This window comes from Carcharodon carcharias, chromosome 21 (genome assembly GCF_017639515.1).
Source record: "Carcharodon carcharias isolate sCarCar2 chromosome 21, sCarCar2.pri, whole genome shotgun sequence".
Taxonomy (NCBI): domain Eukaryota; kingdom Metazoa; phylum Chordata; class Chondrichthyes; order Lamniformes; family Lamnidae; genus Carcharodon; species Carcharodon carcharias.
This window is the reverse complement of record NC_054487.1, coordinates 63,394,950-63,411,806: the sequence shown is the minus strand read 5'-3', so window position 1 is coordinate 63,411,806 and position 16,857 is coordinate 63,394,950. Positions and strand designations below refer to the sequence as shown.

General features: G+C 44.2%; 1 protein-coding gene across 1 annotated transcript in view; it reads right to left on the bottom strand.

Moving 5' to 3' along the window:
- Positions 1–16,857, bottom strand: part of otogl (otogelin-like) — a 198,816-nt gene that overhangs the window by 35,268 nt on the left and 146,691 nt on the right. The window contains exons 35-38 of the mRNA XM_041215660.1: positions 7,412–7,554; positions 7,114–7,137; positions 6,905–6,994; positions 5,568–5,757 (exon numbers count right to left, since the gene is read on the bottom strand). Coding sequence (XP_041071594.1) covers positions 5,568–5,757; positions 6,905–6,994; positions 7,114–7,137; positions 7,412–7,554 — 447 coding nt within the window. The remainder of the gene's footprint in view (positions 1–5,567; positions 5,758–6,904; positions 6,995–7,113; positions 7,138–7,411; positions 7,555–16,857) is intronic.

Here is a 16,857-nt window from a genome sequence, read left to right as displayed (position 1 = left end):
TCATTTCAGAGTTGCTGGGGCTGCAAAGGCAAGCTCAGGAACATCAGGAAGGGATGTCCGCTGCACTCCTCAAATTGCAAGGCAGGATAGAGGATTCTGTCCATCTTCAGGCTGAGGTGATAGCGCCGGCATGCCAATGCACCCAGTCCAACACTGATAGGACGGCGGCCGATATGGAGACCTTGGTTCAGAACATCGTTCCTGCACTGCTACATGGGCTTACCTCCATCGCTGATGCCACAGTTGGCCTCCAACAGTGTGTACGCGAGAGGGCTGCAGGAAAGCTCGATCTCACTCCAGTTATCCCTTCTCCTCAAGGAGTCAGGATCCCTTGGGCACCTATAGGGAGAAGGATCAGCAGATGTGCACCCCAGCGCCATCCATGCAGGTGTCTCCAGGAGTGTCCAGCCAATCTGACTCCCCTCTTCCTGTGACACCAGCAGCTCCAGCTCTACACCTCGAGGAGGGTGCCACTGCCACACAGCAGGTCCCTGAAAGCAGGCCGGAGCCCTCCAAGTCTTAGCCCTCCAGAGAAGACTAATCAAGGTCATCACACACAGGGCATAGCAGTCAGCAGGCTGCCTCCAGCTCCGCTGTGGATGTCCAGGGGACACCAAGACGTAACAGCAGGGTTAGGAAGGTTAAGAAGATATAGTTGCGCAGTCTGAACATGGGCATTAATCACTTGTACGTAATATTCACTGTTGTCAATAAACTCCCAAGAATGTCTCCCTGCCTATGGCTCCTTGTTCTGATGAGCAATGTTCGTGTCACTAAGATATGAAACCTTTCTGCACAAGATAAAGGCAGTTGACTCCATCCAGGGCATCTTCCCTGTGCTTTGTGTAGCCTTCAGATCAAAGTGATGGTCCGGCCTCACACTCCCGGACACATTACTGATGCCTGCACCTCAAAGCTGCTTGTCATTGCTGCCAGAGTATCGTGGACAGGCGTGACAAAGTTCTCTCATTCTCTGTGTGCTCTTAGCATCTTTAAGGTGGGGCTGGCCCCCATCTCTTCTGCATCTGTGACCAGTGATGCTGTGCTCCTGAAGGGGTCACGTGCTGAAGGCGGACAAAGAATCAGATGCTTTTAAAGTTTCGCGGCTGCATTTCTATGATATGACCCTGATCACAGAGCGCAAGCGAGCTACCTTCAGCCGGGCAGAAGTCTCAGAGGCTATGTGAAGATTAATGGAGTGAACTCGCTGCATGTCATCATCATCCTCCTGCAATCGAATGGCAATTAGGGTCTCCACTGCATCTCCATGACAGGAGCATTATCTCGGAGCATTATGCACTGCCAAAAGCCAGACTAGAGTCAAACATTCATCGGTGCAATATGAGGATCTTATGGTATCTCCTCACTGCATGTTTTCACCATCCTCCACAAACCTAGCAGCTCTGAAGGCCTCCCGAGCAAGCCTGCCTTGTTTGGCCAGTGCAAGGGCCTCATCCCCGTCATCATCACCTTCAAGGACCTCCTCACCCTCATCCCCATCGACATCCTCCTCATCGAAGGACTCCAGCTCCTCCATTTCCTCCTCAGCCAGCTCCTCTCCCTGGTGCAGTGCCAGGTTGTAAAGGGCGCAGCAGGTGATGACAATGTATGACACGTTCTGTGGACTATATTGCAGGGCTCCACCAGACCGGTCCATGCACCAGAACCTAATTTTCACCATCCCAATGCTGTACCTGTGGGAAACCCGAGATCTGTGGGAATCCAATTGCTTTTGCATCCTGGCTTTCCGGGTCCCGGGCAAAATGCATAAAGTTGTGTGCCCTCATGAATTTGGCATCCATGACCTCATGGTTGCATTTGTGGGTGGAGGGTTGTGATATCCCACAGAAGTCACCTATGGAGACCTGAAAGGAGCCACTGGCGTAGAAATTGAGCGGCACTATCACTTTCATGGCTACTGACAGTGGATGCCCTGCATGTCCACATGGTGCAAAATCCTACAGTAGCTTGCAGATGTGACTGGCCAGTTCCCTGTACATGCGCTGTCTTCGGCAACACTGATTCTCGGTCATCTGCAAGAAACCCTGGGTCTGGCTAGGTGCCAACCAGCAACGGCTCACTGTGGATCTTTGGTGGTGTGTGCAGGAGCCCTAGCCTCCCCTTCTTCCAGAGGGTGCTGCTCCTCCCTCTGCACTGCCAGGAACCTTAGTCGCTCTCTTCTGCGTCAACTTCACTCTCTGTACGCCATTAGGCATACAGCTAGATCACCAGGCTCCTGATGTACTCCTCCTGCAGGATGAAAGAGATAGGCTGAAGGCCCCTTAATACATCCCGGAGAGAGCTGGCCACCACTTGGATGGCCAGAGTTTAGTGCACTGCATGGCTGCCCGAGACCCTACCACCTCCGCCCCTCTCCACCTGACTGATTGGTGACAGCTTTGCCCATTGGACAGCATGCTGTGCTCTCAGCTCAGGCACAGGCATTCTCCTAACCTGCACTGCAAGGCTGCACTGTTAGCTTGAACCATGGGGAAGACTAGTCCAAACCGGGATGATTACATTGCAAGGGGCTGTGAGTGCCTCCAGCAGTGACTTCTCCACAGCCAGCTTTAGCAAGGAGATTGTACAACTTGCCCAGTTGTCCAACTGTTCCACAGTCCACTAAAACGCTCATTAGTTTGCAGTCTGTGCCCGAGGAATGAAAAGCTCTGGAGCACTTGGTGGCTCTTTCATGCCTCTGTGTTGCTTGGGTGGGCAGATAAGTTAGAGTTCCAACTCTAATCATATCAATGTGGCTGAACTGTCTCAGTTGCAGATGAATGGTCACTTGTACAAGGTTGCCCTAATGCGTGGCCGCTTCCCTCACCCATCCCCCCTGACCCGCACTAGTGCTTGTATGCTACCTTCAACTGCAAGGCAGCCTTTGCCCCCCTTCCCACAGTCACCTCAACTGCAGGGCAGCCTTCGTCCCCACCTCCAAAGTTGTCTCAACTGCAGGGCAGCCTTTGCACCCCCCCACCCCCCACCCCAACGCGCCTCAATCTTGAAATCCGACAGGCGTCCCTCACAAGCACTCCACAATGTTACTGTGCACTAACCTCTAAGTTCCCCTCAAAGTGCAGCCCGCCAAGTGTACACCTTATATATGCTGTTGTGAAGCACGTCAGTGCTAGCCTTATAGGCCAGGATTTTCCCCTCGGTGATTTGGGGGTGGGGCCCGCTCGCCAAGGGGAAAATGACATAGGATGACATCAGGAGGAATTCCCGACGTCATTCCGGTCTCTTTAAATTTTTAGGAAGGCAGGCTGACCGTAAAATCAGCTGTCCGCCCTTCGACTTGTCAGTGGCCAATTGAGGCCATTGACAGGCTAATTAAAGTAATTAAAGACCTGCCCATCCAAGCCTAAGGCTGGCGAGGAGGCCAGGAGCCCCAGTGGACTCCAGATTATTCATGAAACTTCATCCACTGGCAGGATGAAGTTTCATGTCTGTTTTTTTAAAATTTAATAAAGTTTCTGCGTTTTTATTAGCATGTCCCATCTCGTGTGACATTGTCACATGAGGGGGACTTAATAATTTTATAATGTTTCTATTTTTACACTTAACTTACCTGTCATTAATCTCCCTGAGGCAGGACTTTGCCTCAGGGAGAAGTGCGCTCTTTGACAGTTGGGGAATCCCTCCCCCGCCACACAGGAAGCGCTTCCTGTCAGGGATGCCGCTGGGCGAGCCTTAATTGGCCCGACCACTCAAAATGGTGGCGGGCCCTGTTTCAGTGGCAGTGGTCGGCCGACCGTCCGCCGCCAAGCCAGTAAGGCCCGAACTCCATCCGAAGGCAAAATTCTGCCCGTAATGTTATGCTGATGTATTACAATGAGGTTCCTGACATCTAATGACGGGAACTGTAGCCTGCCATCGACAGGCTGAGCGGACGATTGCAAACTGGTTTCATGATGTCGTAAAACCCATTTTTGGCCTTCTCGCCATATTATCCACTCATGCCGCCGAACACACCCGATGCCAGCGGGCACAGGTGATCCTGCCCTGGGTGAGGTATACAGTTGTAAAAAGCAGGGAGCTGAAGACAGGAAAGGCAACAGACTGTGAATTGGACAAGACCCATTACTGCTGTTTCAGTGTTACCAGAGTCCACAAGGTAGTCTAAAGGGGTAGGAGAAGGTGCCATCAGGACTGTTGTGACCCAAGTGAGAGAGGGTTCACAGACGTGGGCCTTGTTGGTGGTAACTATGGTCGAGGACTTCAGATGGAGTACAGCTGCTGGTGAATGCAGCTCAAGGACTGAAACAATTGAGTGGGAGGTGAGAGACTCTATATAGCGGAGGTTGAGTTAGAAACAATGGGATTGCATGGGGTATCATATTTGTGCAGGAAGTAATGCAAGTGCTTCGTGAGGCGAATCTTTGTTATATCAACTATTTAAAGTGAAATTCACCCTTTTGTTTAAAATATCCTTCACCTGTTAATTAATGTTTGAATTATGTTGATTTTAGTTAGTTTGTTACAGTTAAAGTTTTAAAAGTGAAGTCTTGTCCATCAGTTTTCTTTCTGTTGGCTCCTTGGGGATTCCTTTCCTTTAAAAGTTATCGGTCTCTACGAGGATTGTAACAATATCTCTCAAGTACTTTCATGTTCCTGTCTCACCGACCTCCACCTGACCCTCCCTGCCTCCTTGGTGCAAGGATGCTGCAAAACCCAGATCAGGCTTTCTTTACACCCTCCACAATGGTTGTGATAATCAACTTGGAAATCATTTGGATCAATACTGGGCAGCTTCAACCACGGGTAGGCAATCCATTGCATTAGATTACCGCCTAAACAATGAAGTTGTAAATAGCCCCAAATTACTTGCTGCTCCAGCATCTTCTGCTTGCCCCCTCTCACACTCCAGCTGCAATCTCTTTCCTTCTCTTGGCTGCAGCTCCATCCCAGTTCCTTTGGATCAGACTTTCAATCCCATTTGCCCGCTTAACTGACTATGGTGCAATTCCTCTAAGACACATTCCCCCCACTTTCCCACCATTTCCCCCATTTCTCCTAAGTATAATATTTTGACATCTATCTTCCTGTGTACTCTACGCCTTATGAAAGGCAAAAAAGATACATACATATTGATAATATAAGAAATATCTGTGAGAACTAGACATATTGTTGACATATAAGAGAGAAGGTAGATGGAAGGAGAGACTTATAGAATGAGACAGAAGCAAGAATCAGAATGAAACAGATACTAAAATGAGGAACATATATAGCAGCCACACAGAGAAATAAAGGCAGAGAACTTGGTTTAAAACAATTAGAATGGGGAAGAAGCACTGTTATTGGGAGAAATTGTTTTTGTCCATGCACAAGAGATAACTATAATACATTGTCCGTCAATTAAAAATAAATGCATCACACTTGCATTTGATTAGCTCAAGTGTCATATTCATAAAGCAGCGATGAACCAGAATTGAAGATGTATGGAATGGTATTATCTATTAGAATTCAATAACTGCAACGAAGGTTGAAGGGGTGAATGGGTACAAATCTCAAATCATAGATAAAAGGAAAACTTTACGAACAACACATGTCCACAATTTACTTACCACACAAGCCTTTAGTTCCTATCGTTCTATTGGAAGGCAAACCAAATTCTAACACAATGATGCCTGTGCTGCGATACCACTGAATAGTAACACCAGCTGGGGTTGTGATCAGGTACATTGCTCCTGTGTCCTGTATATGGAAGCCTAATTTTGTAAACGGCAGTCGAGCAGGTCTAGAGTTCACTGTTGTCTGCAAGCATAATAAATGCAACTGAAATCTTTCTATACAATGTCCTTCACAAGTTGAACAATTATACATTTTTATAAACCATTTAAGAAGAATTGAATTACAGAAAATTTATTTAAGCGACAATGCTCTGTCCTGCTAGTCTGCGTATAGATGAGTGAACAGAAGTCAGAATATGTAGTTACTAATCTTTCAGGTTATTTGCAAGCAGAACTGACAAATTAGGAGTGTGATTTGCTGTGGCTCACGAGTAACCAGCTAGAGACTACCCAAGCTTATTTCAGAACATTCCATAAAACTAGCAAAGATTGGAGGCTTCATAGCTCAGTTATGAATTGTATTCAAGCTAACTTCCCAAGGCTTTAATCCGCTGTGCAACGCTTCTCCCAGTTCAACTGTAGACTGTTGCCGGGCTCTGGCCTCTCCCTGTCAATTGTCTGCCAGCTAGATCGCCTTTCATCCTGATTACTCCCCTGCTAATCGCCTTTCTTCCCACCACTTGCTCCTCTGATTGCCTTCATTCCCAGTTACTTCCCCATTTCCCACACCTATTGCCCTCTTTCCCAGTCAATTCCCTCAGCCTCACACACCCCACCATGGCCTTCTTTCCCAATCCCTCCTCTCTCTGATAGCTTTCTTTCTCAATTATCTTCATCCTGAATTTTCAAGCCTCTTCATCAGCATGCTGTGTAAAGTCACCCAATGTCAGATGCCCCTTATGCTTACCCATTCGGGTGCAGGGATTGTTCACAGTTTGTGACACAAATTAATTCGTAGGCCGACCACTTGAGTCAAAGGACAAATGCCAATTTTTGTTACTGATGTGGAGTTTTGCCATAATTATCATGTATCGTAATTACACAACTATATGAACATTAATTAAATTATTAAGATACAGTGGAAATAAATAATGATAAATAATAAATAAATAATACAGTAGACATTGTCTAGTAACCAAAGTAATGGCCTGGGATGGAAGTCATAAAACTACCAAATACTGTAAGAAATACAAGAGTAAAAAAGGGTTCATCATTTATATGGATGATTGTTAGTTATTGCACTATAAATTAATAGAAATAGTAGTAATTTCATAAAAGAAATTCAAAAATTATTAGCAGTGATATTCAGATGTTATTAACGTCACACTCACCAGTCTTTCCAGCCGATCAATGAGAACTTTATGGTTACGTGAGGTTATATTCAACTTTTTAAAGCACAACCCAGAATTTCCTCCAGGCACCTTAATGACAAAACCAATGATAGCAGGTAAATAAATCATTAAAATAATAATCTTACATTACGTGATGATTTGAAATGAGTAGTGTTAAAATGTAATGAAAGTAATAGTCATGTACTTACTGGACGTCTTATAGAATTTGCACTCTGTAATTAACAAAACAGTATTTTTTAGAAACATATCATCTAGTGAATAATTTTATTGAATAATTTTCATAGATGATAAAATATAGCTTAAATATTATTTCTTAATAATTAATTCAATAACTATCTAGGCATATAAAATGAATATGTCTACTGGTCAAAAACAACTGAAGTTGTTGATATAACTTAATATACTACCTTTTAAATAAAAGTCCCAAACATTACTTTTTATTCAGTACTAATTTGGTTCTAGTTTTAGAAAAATGTTTAAAGTTACCTCACGGGTAGGACACTGTTCAATATGAGCAACAATAGTTTCTTGCAGTAACAGAGTCAGTACATAGGCTGCAGCATCATATACTCCCACATCATTGCCATCAAATGTGATGATGTGCAGGTCAGAAAACATTGAGCAGCGACCTGACAAAGCAAATATATTAATTGGTTTGAAACTACTTCTTGGTAAAGAATTGAAGAAATATTGTCTATATATTTTGAAGCAGTATTTTATCTCCATTGCTTTTTGCGCAGTTAATGGAGATTTTCTTCTTTCTGTATCTGCGGTATACTTTGTCTCAGGCTCAGCAAAATGAAAAAGGGATGAAGATCCGTTATGTCAAGTTTCTACCCACATTGCACTGCACTAGTATTTCCTAAAGCTGCCCAAAATTACATTATTGTCCTGCACTTGAAGTAAGCTCTAGACCTGAAATGAGGTGAGAAGGGGTGTTCCCAGCCTCTCACTTCACATTGCTTTTCATACAATCATTGGGCTCTCCAGTTGTGGGTTGGCTGAAAAAGCTAGACAATAGGGCCTAGGCATCTGGATCAGACTGGATCATTTTGGGGAATCCATGGGCAGCTTGAAGATTGAAGAAAAGACAGATCAAAGCTTGGTGGTACATCACCTCCCGTAAGGATGCAGGGCTCTCAGGGAGCAGCCAGGAGTCTCTGATTCCATTGGCCAAGAGGTCAGTTACAGGCCACACATCTGCGATCTTGGTTACTGCTTTTCTTCCCAGCAACTGCCCAGTGAGGTAGCAGACCAGTACCTGGATTGTACCTGGGAAATGGGAGTGAAGCTCAGGACAGGAAATTCAGGGTGTCTATCCTCTGGCAGGTGCAGCTCAACAATCAGCCCCACAGGAAAATTTACTCTGAAATGCATTGACAAACATTACTGTATTTAACAGAATTACCTGGAAAAACTCAGCAGGTCTGGCAGCATCGGCGGAGAAGAAAAGAGTTGACGTTTCAAGTCCTCATGACCCTTCAGCAGGACTGAGTAATATTAGGAGAGGGGTGAAATATAAGCTGGTTTAAGGTGGGGGGAGAGAATTGTTTGGGGGGGGGGGTGGGTGTTGTAGGGACAAGCAAGCAGTGATAGGAGCAGATAATCAAAAGATGTCACAGACAATAGAACAAAGAGGTGTTGAAGGTGGTGATATTATCTAAAGGAATGTGCTAATTAAGAATGGATGGCAGGGCACTCAAGGTATAGCTCTAGTGGGGGTGGGGTGGAAAGACTAACAGGGCATAAAAGGTATAGATTTAAAAATAATGGAAATAGGTGGGAAAAGAAAAATCTATATAAATTATTGGAAAAAACAAAAGGAAGGGGGAAGAAACAGAAAGGGGGTGGAGATGGAGGAGGGAGTTCAAGACGTAAAGTTGTTCAATTCAATATTCAGCCCGGAAGGCTGTAAAGTGCCTAGTCGGAAGATGAGATGCTGTTCCTCCAGTTTGCGTTGGGCTTCACTGGAACAATGCAGCAAGCCAAGGACAGACTTGTGGGCAAGAGAACAGGGTGGAATGTTAAAATGGCAAGCGACAGGGAGGTTTGGGTCTTTCTTGCCAACAAACCACAGGTGTTCTGCAAAGCGGTCACCCAGTTTACATTTGGTCTCTCCAATGTAGAGGAGACCGCTTTGGAAGCAATGAATGCAGTAGACTAATTTATGGGAAATGCAAGTGAAATGCTGTTTCACTTGAAAGGAGTGTTTGGGCCCTTGGACGGTGAGGAGAGAGGAAGTGAAGGGGCAGGTGTTGCATCTTTTGCGTGGGCATGGGGCGGTGCCATAGGTGGGGGTTGAGGAATAGGGGGTGATGGAGGAGTGGACCAGGGTGTCCCGGAGGGAAAGATCCCTACGGAATGCTGCCGGGAGGGGTGAAGGGAAGATGTGTTTGGTGGTGGCATCATGCTGGAGTTGGCGGAAATGGTGGAGGATGATCCTTTGAATGCGGAGGCTGGTGGGGTGATAAATGAGGACAAGGGGGACCCTAACATGTTTCTGGGAGGGAGGAGAAGGCGTGAGGGCGGATGCGCGGGTGATGGGCCGGACATGATTGAGGGCCCTGTCAACGACCGTGGGAGGAAAACCTCGGTTAAGGAAGAAGGAGGACATGTCAGAGGAACTGTTTTTGAAGGTAGTATCATCATTATATTTCACCCCTCTCCTAATATTACTCAGTTCTGCTGAAGGATCATGAGGACTCGAAATGTCAACTCTTTTTTTCTCTGCCAATGTTGCCAGACCTGCTGAGTTTTTCCAGGTAATCCTGTTTTTGTTTTGGATTTCCAGCATCCGCAGATTTTTGTTTTTACTACTGTCTTTAAGTCAGCTGAAGGCAAATGCTTGCGTGAAATCCTCTTAACACTGAAAAGTTTAGAATCTCTGGTTTTAAATAAAGTTTCCATTTTACAGACTACCTGCTGTAAAAGAAGAAACTAATTATTCCTTTCAAATCTGTACATAACAAGAATTAACCAGAAAAGCTTCTCAGTATACAATACTTTGTACAGAAACACAAATTACACAGAACTATTCTGAACATCTTCTTCCATTGGGGGTTGTATGCATTGGGGCAAGGGAGGTAAATGCAAAATAGGACAATTATCAAACTCTTGGGTATATAATATCAAATGCCTCATTGAATGTAAACAAGTTTAAACTGTGACTATGAACATGAGACAAAAAGACCAACAGCTTAGATGTGATTAAGTAGACTGATGATAATTTTCTAGTGTTATTCTATTCTTCTAATCATAGGCACCAATACCAAAGCAATTTGAAGCCACCAACTAAACAAAGATTTTGAACTCACATTTTTTTATTCATTTATGGGATGTAGGTGTTGCTGGCAAGGCCAACATTTATTTTCCACTTCTAATTGCCATTGAGAAGGTAAGCCATCTTCTTAAACTGCTGCAGACTATGTGGTGCACGTACACCCGCGGTGCTGTTAGGGGGCATTTTTACTCAGTAATGATGAAGGAATGCCAATATAATTCCAAGTCAGGATGGTGTGTGACTTGGAGAAGTTCGAGGTGGTCTATTCCCAGGCACTTGCTGCCCTCCTGTTTCTAAGTGGTAGAGTTCATGAGTTTGCGAGGTGCTGATAAAGGAACCTTAGCAAGTTGCTCATTGCATCTGCTAGATGGTAAACATTTAGTCACAGTGCCAGTGGTGGAGGGAGCAAATGTTTAAGGTGGTGGATGGCACCAATCAAGCAGGCTGTTTTGTCCTGAATGGTGTCAAGCTTCTTGCGTGTTGTTGGTGCTGCACTCATCCAAGCAAGTGGAGAGTATTCCTTCACTCTCCTGACTTGTGCCTTGCAGATGGTGTAAAGGCTTTGAGGAGTCAGAAGGTGAGTAGAATACCCACCTTCTGACTTGCTCTTCTAGCCACAGTATTTATGTGGCTGTTTCTGGTCTTTGGTAACCTCCAGGATGTTGATGGTGGGATTCAGCGATGGTAATGCTGTTGAATGTCAAAGGGAGATGGTTACATTCTCTCTTGATGGAGATGGTCATTGTCTGGCACTGCCTTGTATACTCATTAAAAACAAGTATATCAGTCGAATGATATAGCAGTAGAAATAATAGAGGCTGATGGGATATCATACTTAGAGCCATTTCTAAATTTAGTACAATTAGAATTTTTAAAAATCTGCCTTTTCTATATTCAGCAGTGGATGAAGATTGTGGTGCCATTGATAAATATACTATTCTTTGATGTATCTGTCGTGGGAAACTAAAGGATACGCCAACACCAAAGGTAACAGCTATCCGGTCACTTTCCCATAAAGAAATTCTGCTGTTTCAGCAATATTTCACCATCATGTGCAGAATCTCATTTTTTATTTTTTATAACTTCAAGGGCAAAAGTTTCAGCTCAGCAGGCAGGTACGCGCCCAACCCGCCTGAGCATGAAATGATGCGCGTTGACACGAGCGATTGGCCTGACGTCAATGTGCCGTTGTGTAATATTTCAGTCAGCGGGCGCATGCCAGAGTCGACAGTGCCCCCGCTGACAATTAAAAGGCTGGTTAAGGCCATTAAATTATCAATTAAGTTAAATTTTTCACTGCCCATCCAACCTTACGGTTGGTGGGCAGGTGAAAAGGCCAAGTGGCCTTTGCACTTTTTAGGAAACCTCATCCACCAGCGGGATGAGGTTTCCTAAAGCAAATAAAAATTAAAATTTTAAAATGTAATTTATAACTTGTCCCTACTCATGTGACAGAGTCACATGAGAGGGGACATGTTTCATTACATTCTTAAGTTATTTTTTTTATATAACACTTCATCTCCCTGAGGCAGCTCTGTGCCTCAGAGAGATTATGAAGCACGCACTCACGTGCATGGGTGAAGATTGTGCTCGTGCCGCTCGCACTCCCCCCACCCTTGCCCGCACAGGCAGCATTGCCGTTCGCGTTTCACACTGGTGGGCCTTAATTGGAAACGTGTAAGAGGCTGATAGAGAGGTCACAGTAGGAGTGGGGCAGTGAAGCAAAATGTTAGGCAACCAGCAGCTCAAGATCACAGTTATGGACTGAATGGAGGTGTTCTGCAAAATGATCAGCCAATCTGTGTTTGAAGTCCCCAATGTACAGCAGAGCACATCATGAGCAGGGAATACAGTTTACTAAATTGAAAGAAGTACTAGTAAATCACTGTTTCCTTGGATGCTGAGAAGAAAGGATGTAAAAAGCCAGGTGATCTATCTTCTGTGTCTGCATGGATAGGAGATGGGGTGTTGGGAGTGATTGAGGAGTGGACTAGCTTATCGCTGAGGGAATGGATACTTTGGAATGCTGAAAATGGAGGTCACAGGAAGATGAGTTTGATAGTACATCATGTTAGAGCTGGTGAAATGGCTGAGGATGATCCAATGAAGTGGAAGTTGGTGGGTGAAAGGTACCGACAAGGGAAGCCCTATTGTGGTTCGGGGAGGCAGGGGAAGGGGTGAGAGCAGAAGCATTGGAAATTGGATAGACATGATTGAGGGTCCTGTCAACCATAGCAGGGAGGAATCTTTGGTTGACAAAAAGGAAAAGAAATTGGAAACACTGTAAAGAAAGGCGGTATCATCAGAACTGATGTGAGGCAGACAGAGAAACTGCAAGTATGGAACAGAGTACTTACAGGAAGTAGAGTTGGAGGAAGTGTAGTCAAGGTAGCTGTGGGTGTTAGTAGGTTTATAGCGGATATTGGTCAATGGTCCATCTCCAGAAATGAAGACAATGAAGTCAAGAAAGAGAAGGGGAAAATTGGAACTGGCCATATGAACATGAGGGCAACAATTGGAAGCTAAGCTGATTACATTTTCCACTTTGGGATGAGAGCAGGAAGCGACACCAATACAGATATCACTGTATCAGGGAAAGAGGTGAGGAAGGAAACCTGAGAAGACTGGACCAAAGAATGTTCTACATATCCCATGAAAAGGTAGGCATAACTTGGGACAATACGTGCTCCCATAACAGCAATTTTTATTTAGAGAAGTGATTGGATTCAAAGAAGAAGTTGTTCAATATGAGAACAAGTTCAGCCAGGTGGAGGGGATCGGTAGTGGATGGGGACTGGTTGAGAGAAAGGAAGGAGCAGGGAGCTCTCATGGCATCCGGATGGGAGAAAGAGGTAGAGAGGAAGATTGGACATCTATGGAGAAAGGGAGATGGTTAGGGCCAGGAAACTGAAACCCATCAGTTAAAGTGGTGGAAATGTCGGAAGAGTCCCTGATGTGGGTGGTAAAGGACTGCTCCCACTCTGCAGTTCCCTCTCCCTGTGTCCAGTCTCTTTGGAGTCCTGGCTTCAACTGAACTTTGATTTGGGATTGGCTATCTGTCCCTTTTAGGCTGCTTCTGCTAGCAACTGCCTCCAACTACGCTCAAAGCTGCTGTTTTGTGTGTGTGTGTGTGTGTGTGTGTGTGTGGGTGGGGCCTGCATCTTTGGATTCCTGTTGGTAGCCAACAGCACAGCTTTTTCTACTCTTGCGTTTGCTTTAACTTCTCCCCAAGAGTCATAAAACTCATTAGAAACACAGGTGTACAAAGAGCTTTCGACCCACTGTCTCCCTCAAAAATGCAACTAAATCCCAGGTTGCACCTTTTAAAGTGAAACTAAAACTTAATTTGACCTTTTCTTAACACAACTACAGAAAAACAAATCAAACTTAAACTTTAAAGCTAAAACTCATTCCTAACAGCCACAGATACACATATAACCTACTTAAACAGTCTCTATTTCCTAACACTATCAGGGCAGTCCTATTTGTGGATCTTGAGGAGAAGGTAGGAGTGAACTGGGCAAGGTTGGAGGACTATGAGGTTGGTGGCCATGGAGGGAATATCTTCAGAGGAGATGGGATCAGTGGCACACTTGGAAATGATGGCTTAATGTTTGATGGTGGGATCGTGGTCTGGAGAAGGGAGGAAGAGGTGTCAGAGAATTGGCATTCATCCTGCACAAGGTAAAGGTTAGTTTGCCAAACAGCAGCAACACCCTTATTAACAGGTTTAATGGCAATGTTAAGATTGGATCTGAGAGAATGGAGCGCTGCAAATTCAGAAGGACGTAGATTAGAGTAGGATGAGGAGAAATTTTTTCATTTATGGTTGTGAATTCTTGGAATTTTCTACACCAGAGTGCTGTGGATATTCAGTCAATGAATATATTATTCAAGATAGAGACTGGTAGATTTTTTGGGTATCAGGGAAATTAAGGGATATGTGGATAGTATGGGACAGTGAATTTGAGGTAGAGGATCAACCATGATCTTGTTAAATGGGGGAAGAGATTAGAAAGACCAAAATGGCCTAATCCTACCCTTATTTCTTGTGTTTGACATCCCTATCCCCTTATGTATAGAGAGTAAGAGGCAGAGTAAGGATCCAAGTGAAGCGAGTATTCTGCAATTGTCCATTATGCAAGGAAAGTCTCCTCGCCGAAGGAGTGGGTGTGGAGGCAAAAGCAATGGAAGAAGTGCTCAGCATTATGCCGAGGTCAAAAAACTTGTATTCTCTGAAATCCAACATAAAGCCAGATTCTTGTTTTAAATAAAAAAGCACTGAAAGATGTTTCAGACAGAAAGACCCAGAAATGGAACAAAGAGAAGAGGTGAGAGCCAGAGTCATTTGAGGCCAGAGCGGGAAGGTAAACAGCAGCAAGAGAGAGCAATGGTTTTATGCTCATCATCAGACTTTTAGTTCCAAATTTTTATTGAATCCAAATTTCACCAACTGCTGTGCTGGGATTTGAACCCAGGTCCCCAAAGCATTACCACTATACCACCTCCCCCTAATAGGATTACAGAGTTGAATGCATGGCTCAAAGATTGATGTGGGAAAAATAGGTTTTGACTCATAGGGCAGTGGCACCAGTACTGGGAGCTGTACTGTTGGGATGATCTTCACCTGAACCATGCTGGGACCAGTGTTCTGGTGAGTTGTATAACTAGGGCATGTGAGAGGGCTTTAAACTAAAGAATGGGGGTGAGGGATCAAGTGAGAGAAGATCTAATGAATTAAAGGGGGAGGACAGGGCAAGAAAGCAAGGTAGCAATAAGGGTAATGATAATCAGAGTGTGGCAGGAAGGGACAGAGCATACAAACTAGGAGTGAGTCAGCAGATAAGTCTAGAGTTTGCAAAAATTGTAATTGTATCTGAAAGCACTAGCATTCATAATAAAATGAATGGATTGTCATCTCAAATAAAATAAAAATGTCTGATCTGATGACCATTACAGAGATGTGGCTGTAAGATGGCAAAGGCTGGGACCTGAATATTTAAGCGTACATGACATTTTGGAAGGACAGGAAGCTAGGAAAAAGTGGAGGGGTGGCTCTCTTAATTAAGAATGAGACTGGTACAACAGAGAGAAGACCTTGGTTCCAAATTTCAAGATGCAGAATCAGTTTGGGTAGAGGTAAGAAATAGCAAAGGTAAGAAGTCACTTGTGGGAGTGGTTTATAGGTCCCATAACACTAACTGCATTGCAATACAGGGTACAGAGGGAGAAATAATGGGGCCTTGTGAAAAAGGTATGGTGATAGTCGCGAGTGATTTTAATCTATATATAGATTGGACAAATCACATTAGCAAAGATAATCTGGAAGATGAGTCCATTGAATGTTTTTTGGCACAGTTTCTCGGAGCTGTATGTTCTAAAGGCAACCAGAGAGCAGGCTATTCTAGATCTGGTAAGCTGCAATGAGACAGGATTAATGACCTCATGGTAAAGGCAGCCCTGGGTAGCAATGATCATAACATGATTGAATTTCGCATACAGTTTGAGGGAGAGAAGAGTGGGTCCAAGACTAGTGTTTTAAACTTTTAAAAGAGCAATTATGAGGCAATGATAAAGACAGCTGGCTAAATTGAGTTGTGAAATTAAGTTAAAGGTTAAGTCAGTAACAATGTAGTGGCAGACATTTAAGGAAATATTTCTTAATGTTCAGCAAAGATACATTCCAGCAAGAAAGAAAGACGCCAGGAGAAGGATATGCTATCTGTGGCTAGTTAAGTAAGTTAACGATAGTTTAAAATTGAAAGAAAAAGCATATAATTCTGTGAAGATTAGTGACAGGTCAGAAGATTGGACAGAATATAAAAACATGTTATGATCCCAGCTGATGTTACTACTGGTCAAGCCAAATCCCAGGGTGGAACCCAGCTTGATAGATCCTAACTTATATATTTTGTTTAGATACGTGGAGAGTGGCTACTGAACGGAGTCACGAAAGTCAGCTGGTGAACTTTTAACAAAAGAATAAAACATTTATGAAACCAGAAATGATGAACTATATCACAATGCTCCTTCACCCACAACTGTGCCTTTACAGATATATACAAATTTGTAAGGATAACATAAGTTACAAAAGCTATCTTATATTATCATGTTCACAGTTGGTACATAATCCATGCAAACAAACAGGTGACCTGTGGTCAGGCATACCACACTCTGAAACCAAGTGACAGATGCCATCCCAAACAGATGCTATGGATCTCTCCTCAACTCCCCCCAGACACTCACACCATGAGCTAGCAAGTCTTACTGAACTCTGTCTTTCACATGAGGTTTTCCAATCTCCACTCTCCAAGAACTCGCTTTGGAATCTTTACCCAAACTGACGCTTTCTCTCAGACGCCTTCAGCAAGGGTCCACTTCCAGGTCTTGAACTCTCTTACCAATGTTCCTCTCCCCTGGGTCACCACATGAATACAAGCTTTCTTCCCTGCACTCCCTCTCAATGACTCACCATTGATTCACATGCCCACAGCAAAAAGCTATAGACCTTCAGCTGTGTCTTTGAACCTTTTGGCTTCTTGCACGCTTATATCACTTTAAATCACTTCCTGTAGCTTTTGTCTCTTTAGCTTGAAGCCTTTCTCTCTGCTCCTTACTGTCACTTCCACAGAACTGATCCTTTTCCAGAATC